Source organism: Pseudonaja textilis, chromosome 1 (genome assembly GCF_049901715.1).
Source record: "Pseudonaja textilis isolate UNSWEBS1 chromosome 1, rPseTex1.2, whole genome shotgun sequence".
Taxonomy (NCBI): Eukaryota; Metazoa; Chordata; class Lepidosauria; order Squamata; family Elapidae; genus Pseudonaja; species Pseudonaja textilis.
The window spans coordinates 137,580,110-137,605,204 of NC_141990.1; the positions used below are offsets into that span (position 1 = coordinate 137,580,110).

Genomic DNA, 25,095 nt, shown 5'->3' on the forward strand with positions numbered 1-25,095 from the left:
TTTTCCTCAAATTTTTAGCTTTGGGAAACATTCAATACATTGTAATTGATTTGAACGTGACTGAGTATTGCATAGATTTTAGGCAGTTACTTTTTAAGGATGATTTTATGGTTTTCCCGAACATTGACGTCAGGGGTGGGATTCAAGTTGTTGAACAACCTGTTCTCTGGGCGTGGCTTAGTTGGTGGGTGTGGCTTGGTGGTCATGTGACTGACTGGGCGTGGCCAACTCAACATCACTTACATCGAGGCACGCATCTCCTTGCCTGGCCTTTTCATGACTGTGGGGATGCTGCAACAGTCGTAAGTGTAAAAAATGGTCATAAGTCACTTTTTTCAGTGCCATTGTAATTTTGAATGGTCACTCCAGACAAGCAAAGTACCAGCAAAGGAGGGGGAAAAATCTCCAGAGAAGTTCCTGAGACACGAAGTCTAGTCTTGCCAAGAATGTAATAAGGGTTAACAGAGAGGCAGTTTCTGTAAGCAACACCAGAATGTTTCCTTCCTGTCTTCCTTACAGGATTAGGCCAGTAATTTCTTCTAACAACCGGTTCTCTGAACTGCTTAGAATGTTAACAACCTGTTCTAGCGAATAGGTGCAAACTGGTAGAATCCCACCCCTGATTGATGTGTTGTATGATCCTTGTTGTTCCTTCTATCATTCTTTGAGGATGAATTCATCAAAGTCCTCTACAGTGTCCTTATAGAAAGGATGAGAAAAGATTCCCCTCCCCATGGAAGACTGTTTGGGATTGTATGGCCAGGCAGATAGGACTCAAGGACAGTGGAGTTGGAACCATGATAAAAACTGGGTATTGCTGGCCCTTCTCACTCTGATCTTTTCCGTCCCTTCTGAGTATTCCCTGTTTTCCCTTCCTGACTTATTCCCTCTTTGCTCATGGAATCTGGGAATGCTCTTGCAAAAAAAAAAAAGTGATATCCAGCTGAGATGCAGAGAAGAGGCTGCCATACATATTTTTCCATGCTGGCATTGAAACTGAATTAAACTGTAAATCCAGCTGCCTTAATAAAAAGAAATGAAAATGGGGTATTTTCCTCTCTCTTCATTTTGGCCCTGAGTAGTGTAAACAACTGCTTTTCACCATAGGTAGCCCTTACCCAGACTTAACGTTACCCTGCTCCACAGTTGTTCTGTATCAGGTTGCTTTTGTGGTGATTCCATTATCAAAACTCTGAGCAGCTCACAGTGGTAACATGACACACATGAATCATATCGATCATATTTGGTAAATAATAGCATAATAAATCATAATCACATGAACGTACCGATTTAGTTTACATGATCTCTTCTAAAACGAAACATCAGGAAAAGGATTAACAATGTAAAATAGCTTTCTGGTTGATCAAATGCTCATTGTGAAGGTCAAATTTGCTCCAGAAATTAGATGAGATCCTGCTATTCCATCACTGGGAGACTCAATTCAAGTGAATATCCAATAATTCACAGTCCATTTACAATAAAATTATTACATATTAACAATTGAAGTAAGATTTTGAATTGTTTATTGGCAGGTTTGTTTAAAATTCTTAACGCAGATGTGTTGGCTGTAAGCCGAATATTGGAGGTACATATATTTAATATAGGGCCCCTGGGTCATTGCTTTACTTTAGCAGGGACAGTCCACTTAAGAAGCTCTTTTTTGGATGCATGAAAATGATTACTGTTTTTATTATCTCTGAAAATAATTGGAGTTGCTAAATGAAAGTTTAATTCAACTTCTGTTAAGGGTGAGTAATCTATTAAGGATTCCTTGTTTAACAAGTGCCTGTAATGAGTTGTGGGAAAGGCCTGAGATGGGGCAAACAGATCTGCCTAGGGAATGCTTAGAGAAGAGACAGCATAGGCTGCAGCTGTATAATGGACAGAACAAGAGGTGCAGGACAGACCATCCCTAGTTTTTTGGACTCTAAGGGTGACGGTGGGAAAGCTTACAGACTTGCCAGTTCCTGTTAATGTAACTTACAATACAGTAGAATTAGCTTTCATGGTCCCGTTTCCTGTTTGGTCTCTTTGTAAAGTTGACAGCGGCTGTATTTTGGCTGCTTCTTTATTTGTGGGTGTATATGCATATATTTAGCTGCTTCTCTGAGAGCCAACCAGAAACATTTTAATTTCAGGAAGCAAGCCAATTTGAAGATAGCATATGACAAAATGTTGCCATAAATTTGTTTCTCTTGTCATGAACTAGAAGAGAAACAAATTAAGAGACATAGGTTGTCAGTACATCTTATTTCCTGCTGATGCAGCTTTTTAATTGGTAAGTTATTGAGCTCTGAAAAATTGAAATACGCAATGAAATACTGACACATTGTAAATCAAGCGTGTTGCTTAGGTAGTGTGGATTGTAATTATGGGGACATAAATATTCTTCAGCCATTCCTTAGCAAGAACAGGCACAAGCCACCTGAAACCATTGTATGCCATGGAATTAACTACTGAGAGGAGTGACATATCTTTGAATTTTGGTTGTTTTGACACTGTGCATTCTCCAAGTTATCAAAGGTAAACACTGTCTTCATTTATTTCCTTGATATTTGTGCTTCGTGCAAAAAAGAAAACTTGTTTCTCAGAGCTCCTGTTTAAATTGTATGTTAATATCAATATAAACACCCACACTTGAAAAATAGAGGCAGAGTGCGGTCTTCCTTAAGCATTCCAATTGTCTCCTATGTCTTGAGTACTATTGAGGAGCAAGGGCTGTGAAGCTTCTAGCTTGTATCGTCAGTCCCAATGCTGTTGTTTTGCTGTTATGATCAGAGAAAAGCATACCAAGACTGGATCCCCTACGAGATCACTCTCCAGTGATGGATGGGTCTTTTGATCCACCATACAGTGTTTGAGACAGGTTTCCAATTACCAAAGGGCAACAGCAGCTTATTTATCAACTATTAAAACTAATACAATGCAGTGGTCATGACTTGTATAAAAATATCACTGTTCTTTCATCTTCCTCTCTATACAATCCCATTTTAGGTTCCTAAGCTTTCCATTCAGCTTTCAACGACCTTGCTCATCTTAAAAGTTCACCACTAATGAACAGTAGCTAAACTGGTTTCTTTTCCGTTTTCATTAAAAGAAATTCCTCAATCTTTGAGTAATTTCTGTCCTCATTATCAGGAGTTTATTCCTACTATATCTGTAGTATATGTACTATGTATTTCCACAAAGTTTATACCCCAAACATTAATGTTATTAATTGTAGAAATTGTGCTAGGACTGCTGTGGACTGTTTGAGAGTTGGGTTTGAACTGTAATTAATTTTCAGTGGTTATATATTGCTCAATGAGGTGTAATCTGGTGTAATTTACATAGTGGAAGACATACACATCAATATATTCACTGATTGTGTAAAACAGAAACACACAAGTTTTTATGTTTAATTTATTAAAAAAAGGAACTTGAAATGAACACGAACCATGAAATGAATATACAAACAGAACAGGAAACTGAGAATACATCTGGAATTTATTTTAATTATTAAATAAATTCAGGATAATATATGTAATGATATTTTATGTAATAAACCATGTATTTGTCCATACCATTTTATATTTTTATTTATGCATTTTATCATTTAGTTTTCTACAGTTACAGTTGTTTTTTCTTCATGGAAAAATATAATATTGATTTCTTTGAACAGTGTATTTCAATATTATTACAGAAAAGAAAGGTAGGTTATATAAATATTGATTTAAAAAGAAACAGTTATTTTCTCATATAACACAATGAACCTAAACAAAATTATGGAGCAAGTTATGTACAAATATATAATCTTTTCCATGTAAGAAATACGTTTCTATTAAACATTCAGGTAATCAAAAATTTAAGTCAGTTTTTATACAAAACTTCTGTTCGCTATGCTGTTTTGCTTCAGTAGTTAATGTTGCTAAATTCTTTGCTGTTTTTGGAGATAATGTTATGAATAAAAGCAAAGTGTTGAAGGAAGGTCAGAGCAGGAAAAAGTGAGCAAAAGGGGTAATAGGCTTTAAATATTCTGAATCAAGTATTTCCTCTTGTTACAGATCTCTCCCAGCCTTTCCCCAGAAGAGGCCATGCCTTGAATTTGACCGAGAACCTTGTATGTAAAATGTAAGCTATTTCAGAAGGCTTGGACTTCTGCCATCAATGCTTAAACAGCTGATCAGAGACTGTAAGTGTAGCAAGAACCAACCCATGCCTTTTATTTGGGTTACATACCCATATTTAAAAATTGTAGACTAAACTGTGATATCTTTTCAGTGAAGAGCTGAAGAAGTGCCTTATCTGTATTTATTTTATACATATATTATTTTGAACTTCAGTGCAAAAGTGATCCTGACTCAAGAAAGCAAATATTTGTTTATATCAAATCCTTATTTTCACTTAAAAAAAACCTTCCCTAGTTGCCTATTTTAAAGCTGGATTCAAATTAGTTTTTTTTATAAAAGTATACAGACTTAATTGCTCTTGTGTGGGTGCTTATGCTTCTTCATAACTCCCTTCAATATTTCAGACCATGTATATTTGTAATTAATGCATAAAGACAGACCAGGATCTATTTCTTAATGCCCCTTGCTTTCCCCTGTAGTTGTCCCTTGCTTCCCAAATTTTAGGCTCAACTGGGACAACTTTTGAGGATGTAACAAAGCTATTCTGAGAGGAATTTTCCCCATTCCAGTCCCACCAGGAGCAAATGCTTACATTAACAGCCACAGATGGTTGTTTTCACCTGCATAATTTAATAGGCCACCGAACTGTGGCAGAGTGGGCAGAAGTTATAGTTGCTGATTTCTTGAGCTTGAACACAGTGCTTGCATATATTGCACATCCAAAACTGATACTCTGTGATGGGCCTTCCTGTAGCAACACACGTTGGAAGCTTTCCTTCACCCCTATAAAACACAAGGAAGAAAAACAGCATCACAAGATGTGAATGTTATAGAACTATATTAGCCATCCAGTCAAATTTAAGATTACAAGCATGGATTACAAATGTTTTGTCAGCATGCAACAGATATGACTGATTAAAAAAATGAAGAAATTTGAATTGCAATACAATTATTTTTAAAATGAAAAATGCAGCGTGCAAGTAAGACGAATGCCCTCAAAATGAGTATTATTCCTAGATTAATTTATATTCTGCAAGGAATTCCAATTTATATATGTGATAAATATTTCCAGGAAAATTGTTTGGAAAATTGCTATGGGATTCTCTGATTCTGAGACTATCTTTACAGAAAATGCAAATACCAATTAATGAGGGAGGATTTGGTTTTCCAAATCCAACAATATTTGGTTTTCCAAATATGCTCACTTATTATCAAGCATTAAATAATGGTAGTCAACTATTAGTGCAAAGTGAGAATTCGCTTCTCTCCCTTCTCCCACGTTTTTCTCCCTTAATCCAAATAGACTTTGGGAACAGACAGAACTGCTGGGGAAAAAGCAGTTTTACTGCTGCACTACTTATTTCCAGCAAACTCAGGATATTGTATTGTAATTACAAGAAAAAAACACCATGCTTACTCTTCAAGTAGACCATCCAAGTCTGATTTTTTGCTATCTTTAGGATAGTGTTTTGTGAATATTTGCAGGGCAAGTTCTTCATATTGTAGCTTCTGGTCTGGACTAAGATTTTCTAAAGATTCCAGTTTAACAAAGGCTTTTGAACAGGTACCAAATGCCCTGTTCGCACACGCACAAAGAGCCAATAGGGAATAGATTTCTACTGCAGGAATAATGTCTTCATAATCCCTCAAATGAAGAGCTGTTAATGTAGAAAGCAATAGATTCAGAACATATCCATCTATTAAATTAAATAAGCAGTTTTTGTTATATAAGTACTCCTATGTTAATGTATTGAAACCATTGGCTGGCACCCAACTGTTGTGATCCACAGTATGAAGTGGTTTAATACAAGCAACAGGAAAGATCTGCCTAGAAGAGAACTCTTAAGATCTATACTAAATCCCAAAACTGGAAGAAAAATGTTCAACATCCGGAATACAATAGTTGACTACTTAAGTAGTCAATAGCCATAAATGATTCAGGCTAAGAGTTTTAGATCTTTAATGATTTCAGTAGGGTATCTTTTGAGGAAAGAATTTTGCTAGATATACAGAATAGGAAATTGAAAACATTTGCTTAAAGACTGGATACGTAATGCAAAAATTGCCCCCTGAATCCAAAGTGAAAAAAGGCCAGCATTGTACCTGTTTTCATTGCTGTATCGACATAACCTTCATACAGCTGCCTTTGGGCAAGTATGAAAAAATGGTAAGCCTCAGCTCCTCGCCAAGCATTATCGATCAGGCGACTGTCTGTGGAAAGAACATCTTCTTCTAACAAGCCAGCTAGGGCTGAAGTAGCCTGGCGTAAGTGATGTAATAAAAGAAAGTAAACAAGTGATAGCAAGCCTATTATTTACATTAAGTTAGTGTGCATTTCATGCATTGTAATAATGTAGTTCATGAACAATATTAAGTTGTACAGCGGCGAAGATAAACAGGAAAAGCTTTTAAAGGGATGTAAGCCCATGTTTACTTTTAAAATTACACATTCATCATAAAAACCAAACATATTTAGCAACAGCAATAGCACTTAGACTTATATACCACTTCACCATGCTTTACAGCCCTCTCTAAGCAGTTTACAGAATCAGCATATTGACCCCGCAATCTGGGTCCTAATTTTACTGACCTCAGAAGAATGGGAGGCTGAGTCAATCCTGGGCCGGTGAGAATTGAACTGCTGGCAGTGAGCTGAATTAGAGCTGCAATACTGCATTCTAACCAGTGTGTCCCCATGGCTTTTTACTTGGATAATGGTCCAATGCACAGAACCAATTCATTTCACAAGGGCGAGGCCACACTATATACAACTGAATGTCAATAAAAGGGACCAAGAAGCTGTTTCATCTAAGGTTTCCCTCCTACTAATTAGAATTTTTCTTAAGGGAGAAGTATCATTGGAAATTCTGTGATTTTTCCTTTTTTCTATGGAAGATGTAAACATAGGAAAACTGTGTAAGGAGCAGCAGTGGCTTCTGCAAGATGATGAGCATGGAGTGTTTTGATTGTGCATCAATTATTACAAACATGCAAAAAGGGGGAGGGCATGGTCCGTAATGTTGTGTCCACCATCTTGCAGATACTAATTTCTCACTCCAAAATGCTTATGGTGAGGAATCTATGCTATTTTGACATATAATTTTGACTGGATGCATTTGTAAGACCATTTTCCAAAGGGTGTTCTAAATATTTTTGGATAATATTGATAGGAAATATGAGTTGTCACATTACAGAAATTACTTCAAAACTCTATACTGATAGGTCTTCCTTGCAGTCCCAATAGAGTCAATGAAGCCTTCTGAAATTTTACCTCTGAAGTCTTTCCTTTGACTTTTTCTCTCTGCAAATTTTTTATTTGTTCATGGTATTGTTCAACAAGTAAAGCCGACATGACATATAGCTTTTTAACCCGTAAAGGTTTGGTTCTCTTTTTAGCCTCTTCATCTGCAATCTTTAAAAAGACAAACATTACAAATTAGATTTATTTTCTAATTACAATGCCATATAGAAAACTAAGGCTATAAAAGTATTTTGCACAGTAAATAGATTTATATCCTACTCAGACATTTGTGAAAAACTGACAATACTCCAAACTGTTTTTCCCTTAACAATTTTCTCTCTTGCCTGGAAGCAAAGCCTTTTTTGTATTCTTTTTAAGTTGAATATGACCCATAACAAACACTGTTGCAGAATAGAAAAACAGGAATAATATGGATCTCTTTGGAGGGAGTAAAAAACATCTGCAGCTTTTTTTTTTTAGTTAGGAACCAAATGTTAATTTGTATATGAAAAGTAAGTTTAATCAAGTTTAATATCACAGGCATACAACGTTAAAGGTATCTTCATAAGACTTCATCCAAAAAACTGTATGTTGAAAATACCACATTCATGCTCATGGCCTGGAGTCTCAGAAAAATATAGGAAAAAACAAGCTGAAAAGCAGTTTCTATTTCAATACAATACAACTATTGCTGAACAAACTGATAAATGCTAATGATGTGCACCAAATGTTCTTTACGCCTATAAAGGCCTTAATAGATAAAATATATAGTAAGACAAGAGAAATGTGTATATTTACTGTATTCCTAATAATAGAAGCATCAGTGGCAAAGTGAAAAATCTACCATGAATAAAAACTGTCCATTTCTTAAATAGTTAACATCAAGCTACTGTATGCTCCATAATACACCAGTAGACATTTGTATCTGCCAAAACATGCCCTAAATCTTCTGCAGCAGAAAAAGAAGAATCTATTCCACCAGATATTTTTAAAACTTCATTGTTTACTCTATCTCTCCCTTTTTTGTCCAGATATCCCTTAACAACAGTACCTTGAACATAAGTTTTGCAGCATCAAAGAAATAATTGGCTTTACGATATAGTTCAACAGCATCAAGAGGTTTATTCTTTTCCAATAACTGAGACGCATATCTGGCTAGAAGAGAACCAATCTCTTTCATGTTATGTTCCTTAGCTAGTTCAACAGCTTTACTCCACTAGAAGAAAAAGCAACAACCATTAATAAATGCGAATCTAAATTTAGGACCAAGTCTTAAATAAATGTAGTCTCTTATCAAAGAAATTAATCTAGGAGAATTTAAGATTACTAGGTCATGGGAACATTTCATTTTGTTGGGAAATATTGGGGCTGTAATCTTCTGGAACAGAGTTGTGGGAAAGTAAATAAATAAACAAACAAACATGTTCTATAGCAATAGCACTTAGAGTTATATTCACAGTACTGTATCTCTCTCTTTAAGCAGTTACAGAGTCAGGCTACTGTCCCCAATAATCTTATTATTTCACTGACTTCAGAAGGATAGAAGGCTGAGTAAACCTGTAAGATTTAAAGTTATTATGTCCTTTTACATGGCTTCTTAAGATAACTAAATGTCATGGAGTTACAAGAGATTTTCTAAACGGTATTTTAAATGGAAGAATTGTCTTTTGTGATAAGGTGACAGCTTAAATAGCATATAGGGAGGCTTCGATTTAACAACCATTTGGCATTATGACAGCCTTGGAAAAGGTGCCTTGTGGATTGTAAAGCACTTCCCACCATCATAAAATGTCACACATACAGTCACAACCTCACATTTTGGGTACTTGGCAGCTGGCTAACATTTATGACTGCAGTCCCATAGTCACATGACCATCATTTGTAAAAAAATTTTTTTGCTGGTTTCTGACAAAAAAGTACTCATCTGAGAGAATGGATTCAGACTTAATGCATGATTTGCTTAACAACCATCATAAAAACAGCTGTAAGATTGGGCCCAATGATGTGGGTGCTTCCACTTATGACTATCATGACTTATGACTGAAATTTTGGTCTTAGCTGCAGTCATAATTTGAGGACTACCTGTAATTCACTATTTGCATCACTAGAGCTGGAATTGGGTTTTTAATTTAAAAAACCCAAAATAGCAATTGAAATCACAGGAAGATGGATGATGGTGTGAATGAAAGCTTACAGGCCTTGGAGTTATCTGAGTTTGGTTGTTATATGGGCTCTATCACTAAACTGTGAGCTACAGATATTCTTTTCTATTGAAAAAAAGTTTATTGTACATTTGTTGGATTAGAGAAATCATGATAAACAGAACAGGCTTTTATTACATAATATTTTGTGAGAATATACCCTTGTAGTTGCTTACTGATTGGTTAAGGGTATTACAGTATACTACTGTACTACTCTTATACATGTGGAAAGCCTAAGGAATGGTTCAACCTGGAACATAAAATAATACAACTATGTGTGATATTTCTTCAGTAGTTAAATGCATTTATGTATAAATGTTTAAGAAATAATTATGGTAATATTAAAGATATATTTGTCAGGACATGATTGTACATATTGAATGCAAATGATGACATGTTGCTAGACAAATGTTAGATACAACAAAGATATGGATCTGAAAATTAACTTTTAGTCTAACAGAAAAATGGAACAAATGATTATAAAATATATCAATGGCAAAAATAGAGCATAAGTAGTCCATGGCTTACAACAGCAGTTGGGACTGGAATTTCTAAGTAAACTGGTCATAAAGCACAATGTCATAAACACATAAATGTTGTCTAGTGATGGCTGTTCTTGAATTTCCAGTCATTAGGTAAGGACTACACATGGCCATGACTTCTGACTTCCTGCTGGCTTCACCACTGAATTTGCTTGTGGGAAGTTGGCAGGGAATGATGGAAACTGATACTCAGCAACATTCATGTCGCAGGGATGCTGTGACAACTAGAAATTTGAGGACTAGTAAATCCCTAGTTCAGCACCATCGTAATTTTGAACAGTCGCTGAGCAAATGGACATAACCCAAGGATCACCTGTACATGCATTAATTTGTGTACCTTAGCAGAATGTTAACTAAGTGCCGGTAGAAAGAATGTTTATCAGAAGGAGGGGGAAAGGTTGTGTATAACAGCCTGCTTCTGTCCATTGTTTTATGTGAAAATCAGAATTTGGTAAGCGAGGAAAAACATCAAGTAAGATGAAAGCAGAGACTGGGGTGCATCACAAAGAGAATAGTGGCTGTAATAAACTTAAGGAAAACAGGACCAGAGTGAAAGAGAGTGCGTATTTTGTGTGTGTGTGTGTATGTGTGAGTGACTGGTACAAAAGAAATACATTAAGATGGTATAGGCATATAGCGAGAAGGAATGAAGATTGAATTGCAAAATAAATATACAGAGGAGAGAATGTGTTGAAAGGAAATGAAAAACCAACAAGACTAAGTTTGGATAAAGTAATTGAGATTCTCAAAAGGAGAGAAACGAGCTGCTTGAAGAAAAGAAGTTTAATAATAATAAAATGCCCATGAGAATCAATATATATTTGTGTTGCTACTGCATTAATCTCTTTCCTAACTAACAATGTAATTCCAGCTCGAATCTCCATTTTTTAATATTTGTCTATTACAGTACTTGCTGTATCATTACAGTACTTGCTGTAGTACCTACTTTTGAATGTAATATTTTTTGTCACATAGGGAAGCAGGGATATGGTTGATACAATCAGTAAATTTCAGCTGTTTTATCGTTTAGGGAGATGAGAGTTTTTAAGAGGTGAAATTGGTTTTTTACACATTTTGTCCCTTAGCATTCCCCACCAAATGGGGGGAGGAACCCAAGTTTTGGGTTATTTAAGACAGCAAGATGGGTCCTTTTTTCCTTTATATTCTTCCAACTCCCCCAAAATGGTTTGATTAAATATTTTATCCCCACTGATACAGAGGGTGCTTTTGAGACTACAAATGGGATGGAGGCAGGAGGATGCATATCCATGGATTACTCTCCCATAGTTTAGCTGTAGTATCTTTTCTCCCCACTCTCGAACAACATATTTTAAACAAGTAGCCAAACTATGTGAGACAGGAGATACTTAGATTGGACCTCCTTTACGTTTCTAAAATTAGTTGTGCAAGAGCTTTTGAATGGAACCATGGAAGAAAACATTAAATGTTCTCTCAGCGTTAATTGTCTGAGAATCAGTGTACTCCCCTCAAAAATAGCTGAAATGTATCTTTGATATTTGGGGATTGGCCCATGAAAAAAATCTTTTAAGCTTCTCAGACTGGTCCCTGATGAAAACTATGTTTCCAAACATGCTACCTACTTTTAGATATTAAGATAACGGATTATATATTTCTCATGTCATTTCTGAATCGGCCATTAGAGACACAGAATATGAGGATACATAAATTCCTAGGTTGTTATATTTTATTGTATTTTCAATCTCTTAGCTGCCAGTTGAAGCTGCAAGGGAAGCTATATTGAAAGCAACCATTAAATTAATATGAACAAGCTCCCCTAAACACTGTCTCCTATATTATGCTTTTTACCTGGTTGAGATTAACACAGACATCTACTGCATCCTTTGGTCTGTTACATTTCAGAAAGGCAGCTACAGCTTGTTCACTCATCCCCACAGTAACAAACTTATGGCTTATATCCTAAAAGATATAGAAAGGTATTATTACATTATAGAAGAGTAGCAGCATACAATATCAAAACTCTTTAATTTCTAACAAATTGACTGTGGCAGGTGACAGCAAAGAACTTCATTTGGCACGTGACAAATACAAAATGTAATATACTGATAACCAAGATTAATCAGGGGAATTATTACCGTATTACCATCTTTTGCAGTGTTTAATTCTTTATATTTTTTATATACTTATAGAAGTATACCCAATTAACATCATATCAAGTTTTATAAATTTAAAGTATAACCCATGCTGTGCTGCTTTTTTTATTATAGCCATTTCACAATCACAGCCCCTCTGGGTATTCAATCTTAAAAATGTGTTAAGAATATGGCTGAGGTTATTTTTATCTTAAAGGTCATGTATGATTAAAAATATCATTTTTAATGTTTATTGGATGGCATTATATTTTTTATTAGATTTCCATTTCAACATGAGAAACAACACATTTAAACAACCTTTAAAATTTTAAAACAGTTTTTAAAATTTCTGTTTATGTTTTCAGTCTTGTTACCCTCAGTAGAATCAGACCACAAGCATTTATTTTTTCAGATAAAAAACTTGCTTAAATCAATAAAACACAGAATACAGTCATAAGCATATATAACCAGAAACAATTCTCCCAGAACTTAGCAATAGCATTTAAATACCACTTCACAGTGCTTTACAGCGCCCTCTAAGTGGTTTACAGAGTCAGCATATTGCTCCCATCAATCTGGGTCCTCATTTTACCAAACGTGGAAGGATGGAAGGCTGAGCTAACCTTGAGCCGTTCAAGATTGAATTCCTAGCTATAGGTAGATTAGCCTGCTCTTAGCCTGCAAGACTTCATTTTAACCACTGAGCCATTATATGGCTCTTAATCGATTATATTCAAGATAAGCAACTTACAGTAACTAACCCCAAGAAGCTGATTTTTATACTCACTGGAAGCAACTTGTTATTTTCTGGAAGCGAGTTAGCCAAATTTTCTAATGCTTGATAGTCTTCCAGCATATAATAACATTCAGCTAAACGCTCATGGTTTCTGCCTTGTACAAAGTAGGGAACTGCATTCGCCCTAAAATGGTTAAAAAAAAAAAGAGGGGGGTATAAATGGCTGATGATTTGTGAATATTGTTAAACGTATAATGAATATTCAGGGTGTAATCAAGCAAAGGCATGATTTCTGAAAAAAATGTCCAGTTATTTATAATTCTGTAACAGAATGTTAACAGATTTTGCATTAGAGTCACTTTGTACTTCGGTTTATCAAAAGAATAATTCCTTATTTTCCTTGAAAACAATTTCTTTAATTTAAATTACAATCAGGGAAATACACGGTTCTATTCCATTTTTATCCTTTGCACCGCAAAATGCAAAAATGCTCCATCTGAGTCAGTCACAATCACAATTGGTTACAACTGGAAGTTACCAGCATACCATTTCTGTCTATCTGCGAAGTACTCTCCAATTTCATTGTGCGCCTGTTCAAGGAGGCTGTCGTCTCCATGGCCTGAGCCTGTTTGCAACAGCTGCACTACTCGAAACCCATTGCCTAGTTTCATTCGCAGGTCAACTGCAAGGTCTCTGTAAATGTGACAAATAGGCAACCTTATCAAAAGGAAAACAATGCTATTTACGCTTAGTCGTAGCGGTTACATATCAGACTAGAAACTGGGAGATCGTGAATTCTAGTTCCATCTTAGGTACAAAGCTTGCTGGGTGACCTTGGGCCATTCACTTTCTCTCAGCTCTAGAAAGGAGGCAAGGGCAAACCTCTGAAGAAAGAAAACTTGACAAGAAAACTTCACAACTTGTCTAGGTAGTTTCCCAGAATCAGACATGACTGAATGGGGGAAAAGGGGTAGCAAATGAAGAGAGTATTGTTTCAAGTCTCATCTCAGTGGACACTCAAGATCTCATCTTCTTGGCTTTGGCATCATTTGCAATAACAATGGCCTGTTTTACAAAGACCAGCTTTAGAAATTATTGGATTATGGTTAGAAATGCTCTGTATTTTGTAAAACTATGTCACAGCTGTACAAAATATTCAGCTTTAAGTAACAAAGATGATAATCAATTGGGTGGGCAAATGACAAAAGCGGTGTTTGTGTTGTTGTACCACAACTCCACTTGTTCTGTACATCAGTCAAAATGTCACACACATGTACAAAAGGAGCAGAGCCTGAAGGGAGAAACAACACGAAGCTGCTTTTGTTATTCTTTATTCTTTATATCAAGCAAAACATTTGAATGATGCAAATTTAAATTGGCTATTTTGACCTTTCTGTAATCCTTCTTCATGTTTCATGTTCTTGTTAGTCCTTCTAAGGAGTTCAGTTTGGGAAATGTAATTTATGTATGCATTCACACTTTAAAATTAATCAGTTTAAAAACATGTCTTCCCTCCATCAAATGCTATTATATGCTTCGGATAATTAAATTTATCTACAGCAATTACCTTCTATCCATGTCCAAATACATTCTTTCGGCTTCTTCAAATTTTCCAAAATAAACTGCCACTTCAGCTTGCCGAAGTGCTTCACTCTGGAGATTGTGAAGGCGTTTTACAAACTTAATACCCTGGTAATTTTTATAGCGTACAAAAGCTTGCTCAGCAGTGTGAAGATCAAGTTTCTGGAGAGCTGTTTCAGCCAATAGACGCCTGTATAAAGTACACATATTTTATATCCACATAAGACATCATCTTTATTTGGAATACAGGTAGTCTTCGATTTATGAACTTTTGTTCAGCGGCTGTTCAAAGTTATGGTGGTGCTGAACAAAAAGATTTATGAACCAGTCCTCAACTTATGGCCATTACAATGCCCCACCATCATGTGATCAAGATCTGAGCACTTGGCAATGCATTCACACTTACAACCAGTTGGTAAATGCCCTGTGTTCAAGTGATCATCTTCTCTGCTGGCTTCCCCAGGAAGTCAATAGGAAAGCTGACAGGGAAGATCACAAATGATCGTCACTTTCTAAAAGGATCCCTCCTCTCTTTAAGCACAAGCTGAAAAAGCTCTGTGCTGAAATCCAAGTGGACTTTGGCATCAGGCATTACATTACAGCCAGATGGAGAGGCTTCAGAAGCGACTGGCATGGTGGCCTACTGATGATGATTCCGAGCCTCCCAATCAGAAGACTGAATTCAATCCTAGGTAGTGGAGGATGTTTTTCTTCTAGGGCACAAGAAAAAAAAATATCTGTTACAAACTCCACATAGGCATCAGGAAGGGCATCTGGCTAGTAAACGCTCAGCTCCCTCCAGTCACCTTGACTATACCCTGAATTAATTGTAAAAAGGGAGGTTTTTTGTTATGGAGAGGCTTCAGAAGCCTTTTGACTCTTGGGCTGAAAATTGAAGTGGTACTGAGGCCTTTGCACAAACACCCTGACCCTCCCCAAGCTGTGCTGTACCCTCACACCCCTGCATCATACCCCCATGACCAGACCTTCTCATATATCCCCTTGCTCCCTTCCTCACCCAGCAACGTGTGGGGTTTGCAACTTGCTGCCAGCTTTCCCACTGACTTGATTATGGGAAGCTGGCAGGAAAGTACTTCCCTTAATGATTCAGTAACTGGGATAGCCTGGTGTATTGTTGATAGGCAAAGTGATTGCACTTTTCTACCATCTTGCTTAGCGATGGCTATCACAGTATTCCACAAGAAGCTTCACGATTTCAAACTTTTTGGTTGAAGTCTGCCTCTTGTGATGTGAGAGCTAACGGTCAAATTTGAAAAGAGAGTGGCATGCCGTAATAAGTAGCTAAAAGTGTTGTGTGTATAATTCTTCCAAACTTATTTTTGAAGCATCTATAGTCCTATTGAATTTATCCTTCAAAATCAAAATTGTAAGAAATCTCAAAAATTTTCTAGTCCCAATTTTCACCTCTGCACATTGTACCCTTTCTTTTGTTTATTCTGTTTCTTTTTAAGTAGGATAATTTAAATTACTGGGGGTAAAACTCTGCCTGACCATAATAATGGATATTCATAATAGAATAACGATCCATGGTTGAGGAGGAATAAATAACCCTGAAATTTTTTCCATAATTTCTCTTAATTTCCATAATTTACGTACAATATTTTCTGTCAGTAATGTTTATTCTAGGAACTACTACAAACTACCATTTTGAATCATTATACTGACAATACATATAAATGGAAATAGATTTTTACCAAAGTCTTGGATGTGAATTTTCTTCAATGAACTGGGAAGATTCTGCAATCCCTGCTTCTTTAACAATTGCCTGAGCATCTCGTAATGATCTAATATCAAAATGTATTATGCAGTCCTTATTAGGGTGTTCAGGATTCTATTTAAATAGAAAAAAATATCTCACTCATTTCCAATCAAGCTATATTTTTTTGCATGTGGCACTTTCTTCAATTAACATAATTTTTTTACTTACCTTTAATATTTCATCCAATAAGACAGATTTGATTTCTAAATCTTCAAAGTTGCAAATATATCCAGAAGTTTGAATTGGTTCCTTGGAATATATAAAGATAATTAATGGTAAAAGGAAAACTTAAATGCATTTTGGAAGTGCCACACAAAGTGAATCCTGCTTAAAAGAATTTTACCCATGCTATTATAGTTTCTACACCTGCAATTAGAATGCTCAAGGGGTTGAACACCATATCCCCCTGCACAAATATTTGAAACTTTTAAATCAGTGAATAAGGGAAAACTATCAGAATAAAAAGTATCAATTAAAACAGATATGACTGTAACTGTTTCGAAGGGTAATCAAAGATGACTTCAAAATATAATTCAGAAAATCGGAAGATATTCAACTGAGATAGCCAAAAGATGTGAAGACAAGTTAATTATTTCTTACCACATGGTAAGAAATGAATATTTAATTCATTTATCACTTTATAAATGGTCAGATGAAGGGGCAAATGGTGATAGTGGCAAAAATCAAAGGAGGAACAACTCCTGGATTATTCATGGAACTTTTAGCCTACTTAAATAACTTTCACTTGTTTTCTTTTTGAAAGGTGGTGATGATAATGATCATAATGAAATTAATATTTTTTCATTATTATTAGTTATTCTACCTCAGGATCCAGGTTTCTAAACACATACATCCTTGTTTTCTCCATCATGGCAAACAAATCTGGATTATCTTTGGCCCATTTCATATCCCAGACATCTCTGCGTTCCAATTTGAGTTGTTCACCGAATCCTTGGCATCCTGAACCATCTGTTACTCGTGCATCCAAGTCAAAGAAAGTCAGCAAACCTAACATGTCTATGATAGCTAGACGACTACAAACATAACAAAGGCAGAGGGGAAAAATACTTTGATTAATATTTCAGCATTAAATTAAAAACAAACATTTTCTCTGGATGTCTCTTCACCAAAAACAAAAAGAATTTTAAATTGAAGTTTGCTCTGTAATACAAATTTAGAGAATAGGAATATTTGTTTAAACACAATTTAACATTCCCATCATAATTGTTCTTTACCCATTTTAAAATCTTGTTTTCAATATAGTACATTAACTATAATTCTTCAAGACCCATTTAACTAATTTATATGCACTTTAACTAAAAAATTGAGAATCACCTTAATAAATAAACCTTTCTTTTCTTACCTAGACTTGCAATTCAAAGACATTTGGTAGGGCCGACAGTTTAGGTTATATTTTCGAATTAAACCAACATTGGGCAGCCTGTAACTCTGAATGGTGCCAGATTCTCTTCCCTAGGCAAAAATAAATTGTGAGGCACTATGAAGCAAAATGGTTCCTCATTAGAGGCACTTAGTAAGGCAAGTAGTGTATCATGTCATTTAATAAACCTTTGCTGCACTTTGGAAATGCTTCTGTATTAATATTCTGATTAAATTAATAATTGACTAAATGAATAATTGGTGCATTCCCACATGTATATGTTAGTCTAATAAACTGACATGGGAGATCTTTTGCCTGCGCATCTACCATTCCTCTCTTCAAAACACATGATTATAGAGCCTTTTTTTAGTCATAATTAAGAAAATATTGTTATTACATTTGGTATAAGCCAGATTCTTAAATGACAAAATGCAAAATACTTGTGCAGATTTTCTCCCTGTAATGGGTCACTGTGTTTCACTCCTAAGTTTTGTCTGTCAATTTATCTATACACAAATGATGCATAACTCTAATTCTGCATTTTTTTAACTGTTATTGTAATTATCATCCAGAAAAATATTTAATGTGTAAAATTCTTCATGTATGTGGTTGCATTGTGCTTTTATGTAAGATGTTGTAATCTTTGCTGGGGTTAGGCTGAAACACTTGGCCTTCAATTTTCAAATAAATAAATTAGAACAGTGGTGTCAAACTGCCAGCTTGTGGGCCGGATGCATTATACTCTGTGTGTGTTGTTGCAGATTACCTTTTATAATTTTTCTCTATTCCTAATACAATTCTGTTTGCTAATAGTGAATATATAAATTTAAATCCATCATGACCAGATACACTATTTACTTTTAAACTAATTTTACTCTTCTCAGCTGCTTTAAGAACAGTTATATTTGAAAAGCAAAGAACAAATATTGTAAAATAAAGCAAAATTACTTCTCTATTACTTACAATAATCAGTGTCTTATCCGAGGCAGTTATTGCACAAATAGTATCCCTTGTTCCCTGAAAATAATAAGTGTTATTTAACTTATTTCTCTAGAACAAGATGCAAAGAAAACCACCAGGATAGGTGAAATAACATTAAGAAATGTTGTTGAGCTACAAAACAGGTCTCTTTAAATAAAAAAGGTGACTTCATATTTAAGACAGAAATAGTAACCCATCAACAAACTTGGCACCTGAAATTCAGCTACTTTTTAAAAGGGGAACTTACTTGTAGGACCTTAGCATAGTCAAGAGCTCCATCACCTGCTCCAGAAGGACTATCATCCACATGGTAAATCCTGAAAGAAACCAAGCAAATATTGCACTGAAGTTTACACTGAGAAAGTATACAACAATTTGGGATAACTTATTCAAATAAGAGTTCTAAATTTCAATTGTGACTCCTGACATCAGCATACTTTCATTTTACAAATCAGATCTATTTACAAGTAACAAATTATTTCAATTGTATTTACAATTATTCATAAAACAGCCATTTTAATTCTTTTTAGATAAATTGTTTTTGATCTTTTGGTGACTACATGTAAGTTCTTGGCATCAATGTGGTATGATTTTCTACATCCTTCTCCTAGAAAGTATTTTTTCTCCTGCTAAGATTATTAATCAAATGTCATAAAATCACCATAAGTGGCAAAATATGCAGCACAGGGAAAAGAGGATTTAAAAAAAAAACAATGGACAAACCTTTCCTTGCCTTCTTTTCTGGTCCGTGCTACCTGATTAATTTCCATTGCTGTGAGCTTCTTGTCTACGCGGTATTGCCAGATATAAAATGCTTCTTTTGAAGCTGCTATGACCTGGGTTTTGGTCATTGTAACAAACTGTGGGGCTATTATAAAATTCAAACAAAAAATACAAGTTAAAGAATCACCCTACAAAGGAGATGGGCAGCATAAATATATAATAATAAATAAAATAAATAATAATTAGAACAGGCCCATCAATACTTTAATGCAAATTCATCTAGTATCAGATGTGAACACTGAATAGCTTTTTGCAAAATTGTACTTAATTAAACATATTAAGCAGCACAAATTCTTTTTAAAAACGTAAATATTTTGTAGTCTAAAGACTGAGTTAAAGTTGCAGTTTGGAAGAATAATTTGTCATTTCATCTTATCCAGCAATTCACAAGATTAGTGATGTAAGTTACATCAGTTCTATAAGAGGCTGTCTCTCAGCCATAGACCTACATTGACAGAAAGAATGTAATATTGTCCATCTTTATTATTATAATTGGATCTAGCTTATTCTATACTGAATATCATATGCTATTTCCATTTTGAAACTGGGTCTAGGAAAATATATTTTAAAACAATGGAGAAATCAGAAAAGCCTAAGTAAAACGACTTGTAACTTGCAACAAAATGTCTACCAAATAACTAGTGTTAATGAGGACAGCAGACTGAGAATAATGTTCATACAAACATATACTTTAGATATACTTTAAATATTTGCTTACCAATATCTATATATTTTGGATCCAAAGGTGTGCCAATGGAATTACAAAGCACAAGTACATACTAGACAAAAATAAAAACACATGCAATTATCACAAGAGAAATCCAACACACGCCAAGATTCTGCATGGATTACATAAAGAACAAAGTGAACGATTTATTATTTAAAATTATAATCATATTTTTAATTCATTGGAGAAAAAAAAAGAAAGCAACACTATTCTTTATTGGTATTATGTTAAAGGCTTTTCAACTCCTTTTCATAAATAGAAGCACCAGTATTATGTAAAGAGAGCTATCAGTCTCTTCCTTTCCAGCTACAAGAGAGTATTAACTGCTGACCTCCAAGCTAAGCTCTAAGCATCAGCATGAACTCCCAAGGTGAGCTTCAAGCATGGCTGCTACTTAATGTGGCTCTTGATCCAGCAGCTTCCTGTTGAGGTCCTTGTAAGTTTTGCAACAGCTGTTGGTAATGTTGCTCAGGTCTTACCAATGTCAACTCTTCTTCATCGTTCCCCATTCTCTCTTCACATAAACCTCTCCTCAGTTACCTCTCCCTTTTTATCCCAAGAGTCATGTGAGATAGTTATGAATATCTTAAGTGGAGGTACTTCAACCTTTTCCTTCAACCTTTATTGTGTTTACCAGAAATAAGGAGGGTAATAAACAAATTGAGCACATCTATTTTCTATTCTGTATCTTTTTGCCACTAGGCAAAATGATTCCATTCTTATTTATTTGTATCCCGCCTTCATTATTTTTATAAATAACTCAACGCAGAGAACCTATCCAACACACTGTCCTTCTCCTATTTACCCCACAACAATACTGTGAGCATGGTTGCACTGAAAGAGAGTGATTGGCTCACGGTCACCCAGCTGGCTTTCACAGCTAAGGTGAGAGTAGAATTCATGGTCTAAAAACCATGTCTTTCTGATTTTTATATTACTTTGTATTTTGTTTGTTTATTTTACTATATTTTATTTAGAATGTCTATCATGAACCAGTCTAGAATACCACTTCTGAAGAATTACAATAAAATAAACATAAAATAAGTCATTTTTTATAGAGAACTATAGACAGTTATGTGAATATATACATGAAGAGAACTAGGCATCATTTCAACCCATTTCATCCTATGTAGTAGACAGTCATTTTTCTTATCTAGCAACTTCTATAAATAAAAAAAAGCAATTCCAGAAATTATAACCAACTGAGATATAATCTGTACTAATTGCATCCTAAGAAACTGTTATTTTGATAGATATATTATCATATAACAACCACTCTATCAGTTAAGGCAACATTTAAAACAATTGCTTTACCATTCCACCAGCGCATTCTGTTTCATCCTCCTCCTTTGTAAGCATTATACAAAAGATATAAATAATAACAGAAATAATTGTTTTTTTCCAGAAGATAAAGTAGTAGCAGTTACAGATAAGTACAGCAGAACATTCTTGCCTGAATCATTTGGATTTCTGAAGTAAATCCTGCTGTATTTGGTAAAAAGTTACAAATTTCTAAAATGCTGTCACATACTTTGTTGTACTTTGTTGAAATCAAAGATAGTACAGGCTGAATACTAGTAGGAATTTCACAAGGATAAGTGCTGTTATAACGGTTTGCCTAGAAGTGTGGTACACTCTTTGCTGGAGAAATTGGGCCAGGGTGGGCACTTAACAGATGGTTTAGGGGATTTCTATACTGAGCAGAGGTAACCCATAATATCCTTTCCAATTCATATGTTCCATAGTACTAGAAACAATTTAGAATTTCACGATAAGTACTCAATTATAAATCAAGAAAGAATAACAATTTGACTAACAGGTAAGTTTATAAAATAAGCAATAATACCTGTAGTTGATTTTCATCAGCTTTAGTTGCCAGAATGCAGAAGTCTCCACAGGTTGTTATGGAGATTAAACTCTTGACAAATTTCAAATACTTTTCATTGTTTTTTATATCCCAGAAGACAACACAATATTCCGGACGGTCAGGTCGGGTATATGCATATACTACTGTGTTAGTGCAATAACCCCACTGTTAATAAAAACAATAATACGAATATTTCTGAATAACATTGTACTACAGCATGTAGAAATGTATTTATAAAGTCAACATTGATTAATATCTTTCTCATATCGAATATCAGCTGCCTATCTTTGCTTTCTTTGAAGCTCATTAGCAACTTCTATAACCTGGGTGGAGGGGCCATTTGGGAGGGGAAGAGCGCTGGAAGAATGCTATGGGAAATTTGGGAGTGTACACTGGCAGGAACCAGAGGTGCTAAACTGAGCCATCTTCCTGCCTTTAAGGACGCCAGCCACGGGAAAGGAATTTACATCAGTGCCTGAGGCACCAGGTTCCCAAAACATCAGAACAGTACTTGGACTATTTTCCCGGGGGGAGGGTTTTAGACTTTGGGGATTGCTTTCAATATATGATTTTTGTGCGGTTCTTCTTCAGTGCTTGCCTCGCTCATGCTGCACTCAGCATCTCTAGTAAAAGTACCTTTTCTCTAACACCTATGGAATCAAGGGTCATTCTTTCCTAGGGAGTAGTCTGTGGCCAGTCTGACACAGATAATTAATCCCATTTAAAATGTTGAATCTTCAGATAATTATTATTTATGAGAATGGCATGAGGTCTTTAAGGAAACACCCCCCAAAAAAAAAACACCTTGATGTTTTGGATCACAATCCCAATAATTGGAATAGAGTTTATAACAATAAACATAATATAAATGGTGAATTATAATATATACTAAAAACCCATCCAAAAACATATTAAGCAATATACTAGTAAGCAGATGCTCAAATAAAACCTGTTCAGGACCTGATAATATTTTAATATGTTCCTTACCTTATAGTCTGGCCGAATATTTGCAAAATAAATACACTGATCAACAGCTAATGCTATTTTTAAACCGCCTCCTTCCCAAGATAAAGTTGATACTTGTTTCCCTGGAATCTTTAATGTACGCAAATGCTGAAATGACATCAAAATAAATTAGCTGCATACTATTAGAAGTATTTTGAAATAGAAATAAATAAGTAGCATATTGAATAATTTCTTGAATGTTACTGAAAGAGGTTATATGAGCTAAGAAAAATCTTGAGAATTTTTTTATATTCTATTTTTCTTGATCCTTAAATTTTTAAAAAAATATATCTTCTGATAATGTTACATATTTATGTAAATAAATTACCAGAAGGTTGACTATGTGATCTTACTTTTTTGAATACTAATTATAGAACCTTTGGCTGTAAAAAACCCAGATCTTAACAAGTTTGAAAGGATGCAAAGAAACCTATGACAAAAATATCACCTCAATCATGTAAAAATGATTGAGCAAATCACATATACATTGGAATTAGATAAGCACACCATAGTAAAAACAACAGTAACTATTTTAAACAAAACATTAGAAATGCTAATGTTAGAAGATACAAGTTATTCACAATTATCTTCACAATCACTATAGCTGACTTATAAATCAAATTCTTTCTGCGCATTCATTCATTCCACCTATAAGAACATGTATGTTACATAAACTGGCACAAAGATTCAGAATAGCCTCTAGCTCCACCTTACAATACTGCTTGTTTTTCTGCCAAACTTGTTGAACATCAGTTATCACTTGCATATTAAAAGGATTTTTCCCCATCCATATTTATGTGTATACAGGTTACAAAAGGCAGTCTGCAAAACTTCTGGACTGGTTATTCCCCAGCCCCCATATGTTACAGAGGAAAACTAGTAATGTGGCAAGTTCAGTTTCAGGAATGTTTCTCTGCCTTTACTGTTTTCATCACTTCTCAGTTTGAACATTTTGATTTTTCACTATCAATATTTGTTTCTTTTATTTTACACTAAATATAGAAATAGGAAAATCCATTAAATCCATAATTTTTACCTCACCAAATGGAGAATAGAACTGCACAACATTTATATCTTTATCTTGCACAGGTATCTTCTGGACGCCTGCAAGAGCCAGCACGTTGCCACAGTGGTTCCACTGGATGCTCACAACATTCAGAGCCGCATCAATTAAGACAGGATCTGGTTGTTGTTTTAAATAAACAATTACTGATATAAAGTGCATATACAAGTATCCTGCTTCCCCCAAAATACAATCTACCCTGGAAGTAAGTCCTAGCTTGATTTTTACACGTGAGCCCAATATAAGTCCTACCCCACAAATAAGTCCTAATTAAGATCCCACCCACTCCAGAGTGCACGGGTAAAAATTAAGCTAGGGTGGGGATGCGGGGTGGAGCTGCCCTACTACTTACCTTTTGACAGTTGTAGCCAGGCCTCGCACACCCCAACACCTGCCTTACCGGCCCATTTATTCTGCAGCCAGCAAAGCTGGCAAGGTTTTCCTGAAGGCCTCTGTAGCTGATAACAAAGCTCCAGATCGATCTGGAGATCTGTTATCAGCTTCAGGAAAGCCTTGCTGGCCGCAGAAGAAGTTCCTGAAGTCCTCTGACAGCGAAAAGGAGGCTGGGGGCAATGCGCCCAAGTGAGATTAGTCAGTGGATGACATCCCCAGAAAATAAGACCTGGTGCCTTTTTGGATGGCAAAAAATTTGTAAGACATGGTCTTATTTTGGGAGAAACACGATATATTAATGGAAAGATAATTCTTACTACAATATTTACCCCCGAATGGAATATGGAAATGTAATGGAATATTCTTTATAACCAAGTGTGATTGGACATACAAGGAATTTGTCTCCAGGGCACAATCTTTCAGTGCATATACAAACAACAAAATGATAAGTCATAGATCATAAATTATAAGCCATAATCATAAAATATAAGACACAAGCAAGGGATAAATCATAAAATACCAATAGGAAAAGATAGTAGGAAAAATGAGAAAATGAGAAAGATGAGAAAATGTGGATAGCAATAGCAGTAGCAT

The 25,095-nt window shown here is 35.2% G+C and overlaps 1 protein-coding gene across 2 annotated transcripts in view; it reads right to left on the minus strand.

Annotated features, from left to right (window-relative positions):
• Positions 1 to 3,468: 3,468 nt before the first annotated feature.
• The window catches only part of WDR35 (WD repeat domain 35), a 34,731-nt gene continuing 13,104 nt past the window's right edge, over positions 3,469 to 25,095 (minus strand). Inside the window, exons 8-28 of one of the 2 annotated variants that reach the window (XM_087917572.1) lie at positions 24,082 to 24,227; positions 23,028 to 23,153; positions 22,020 to 22,205; positions 21,488 to 21,520; positions 20,165 to 20,225; positions 19,387 to 19,531; positions 18,911 to 18,980; positions 18,646 to 18,699; positions 17,665 to 17,774; positions 17,125 to 17,335; positions 16,470 to 16,550; positions 16,237 to 16,373; positions 14,508 to 14,711; positions 13,487 to 13,633; positions 12,992 to 13,124; positions 11,921 to 12,031; positions 8,402 to 8,566; positions 7,381 to 7,521; positions 6,213 to 6,369; positions 5,527 to 5,767; positions 3,469 to 4,892 (exon numbers count right to left, since the gene is read on the minus strand). In XM_087917572.1, the coding sequence (XP_087773698.1) occupies positions 4,739 to 4,892; positions 5,527 to 5,767; positions 6,213 to 6,369; positions 7,381 to 7,521; positions 8,402 to 8,566; positions 11,921 to 12,031; positions 12,992 to 13,124; positions 13,487 to 13,633; positions 14,508 to 14,711; positions 16,237 to 16,373; positions 16,470 to 16,550; positions 17,125 to 17,335; positions 17,665 to 17,774; positions 18,646 to 18,699; positions 18,911 to 18,980; positions 19,387 to 19,531; positions 20,165 to 20,225; positions 21,488 to 21,520; positions 22,020 to 22,205; positions 23,028 to 23,153; positions 24,082 to 24,227 (2,813 nt within the window). In that variant the 3' untranslated portion in view covers positions 3,469 to 4,738. The remainder of the gene's footprint in view (positions 4,893 to 5,526; positions 5,768 to 6,212; positions 6,370 to 7,380; positions 7,522 to 8,401; positions 8,567 to 11,920; positions 12,032 to 12,991; positions 13,125 to 13,486; positions 13,634 to 14,507; positions 14,712 to 16,236; positions 16,374 to 16,469; positions 16,551 to 17,124; positions 17,336 to 17,664; positions 17,775 to 18,645; positions 18,700 to 18,910; positions 18,981 to 19,386; positions 19,532 to 20,164; positions 20,226 to 21,487; positions 21,521 to 22,019; positions 22,206 to 23,027; positions 23,154 to 24,081; positions 24,228 to 25,095) is intronic. The other variant, XM_026695322.2, reaches the window with a different exon arrangement.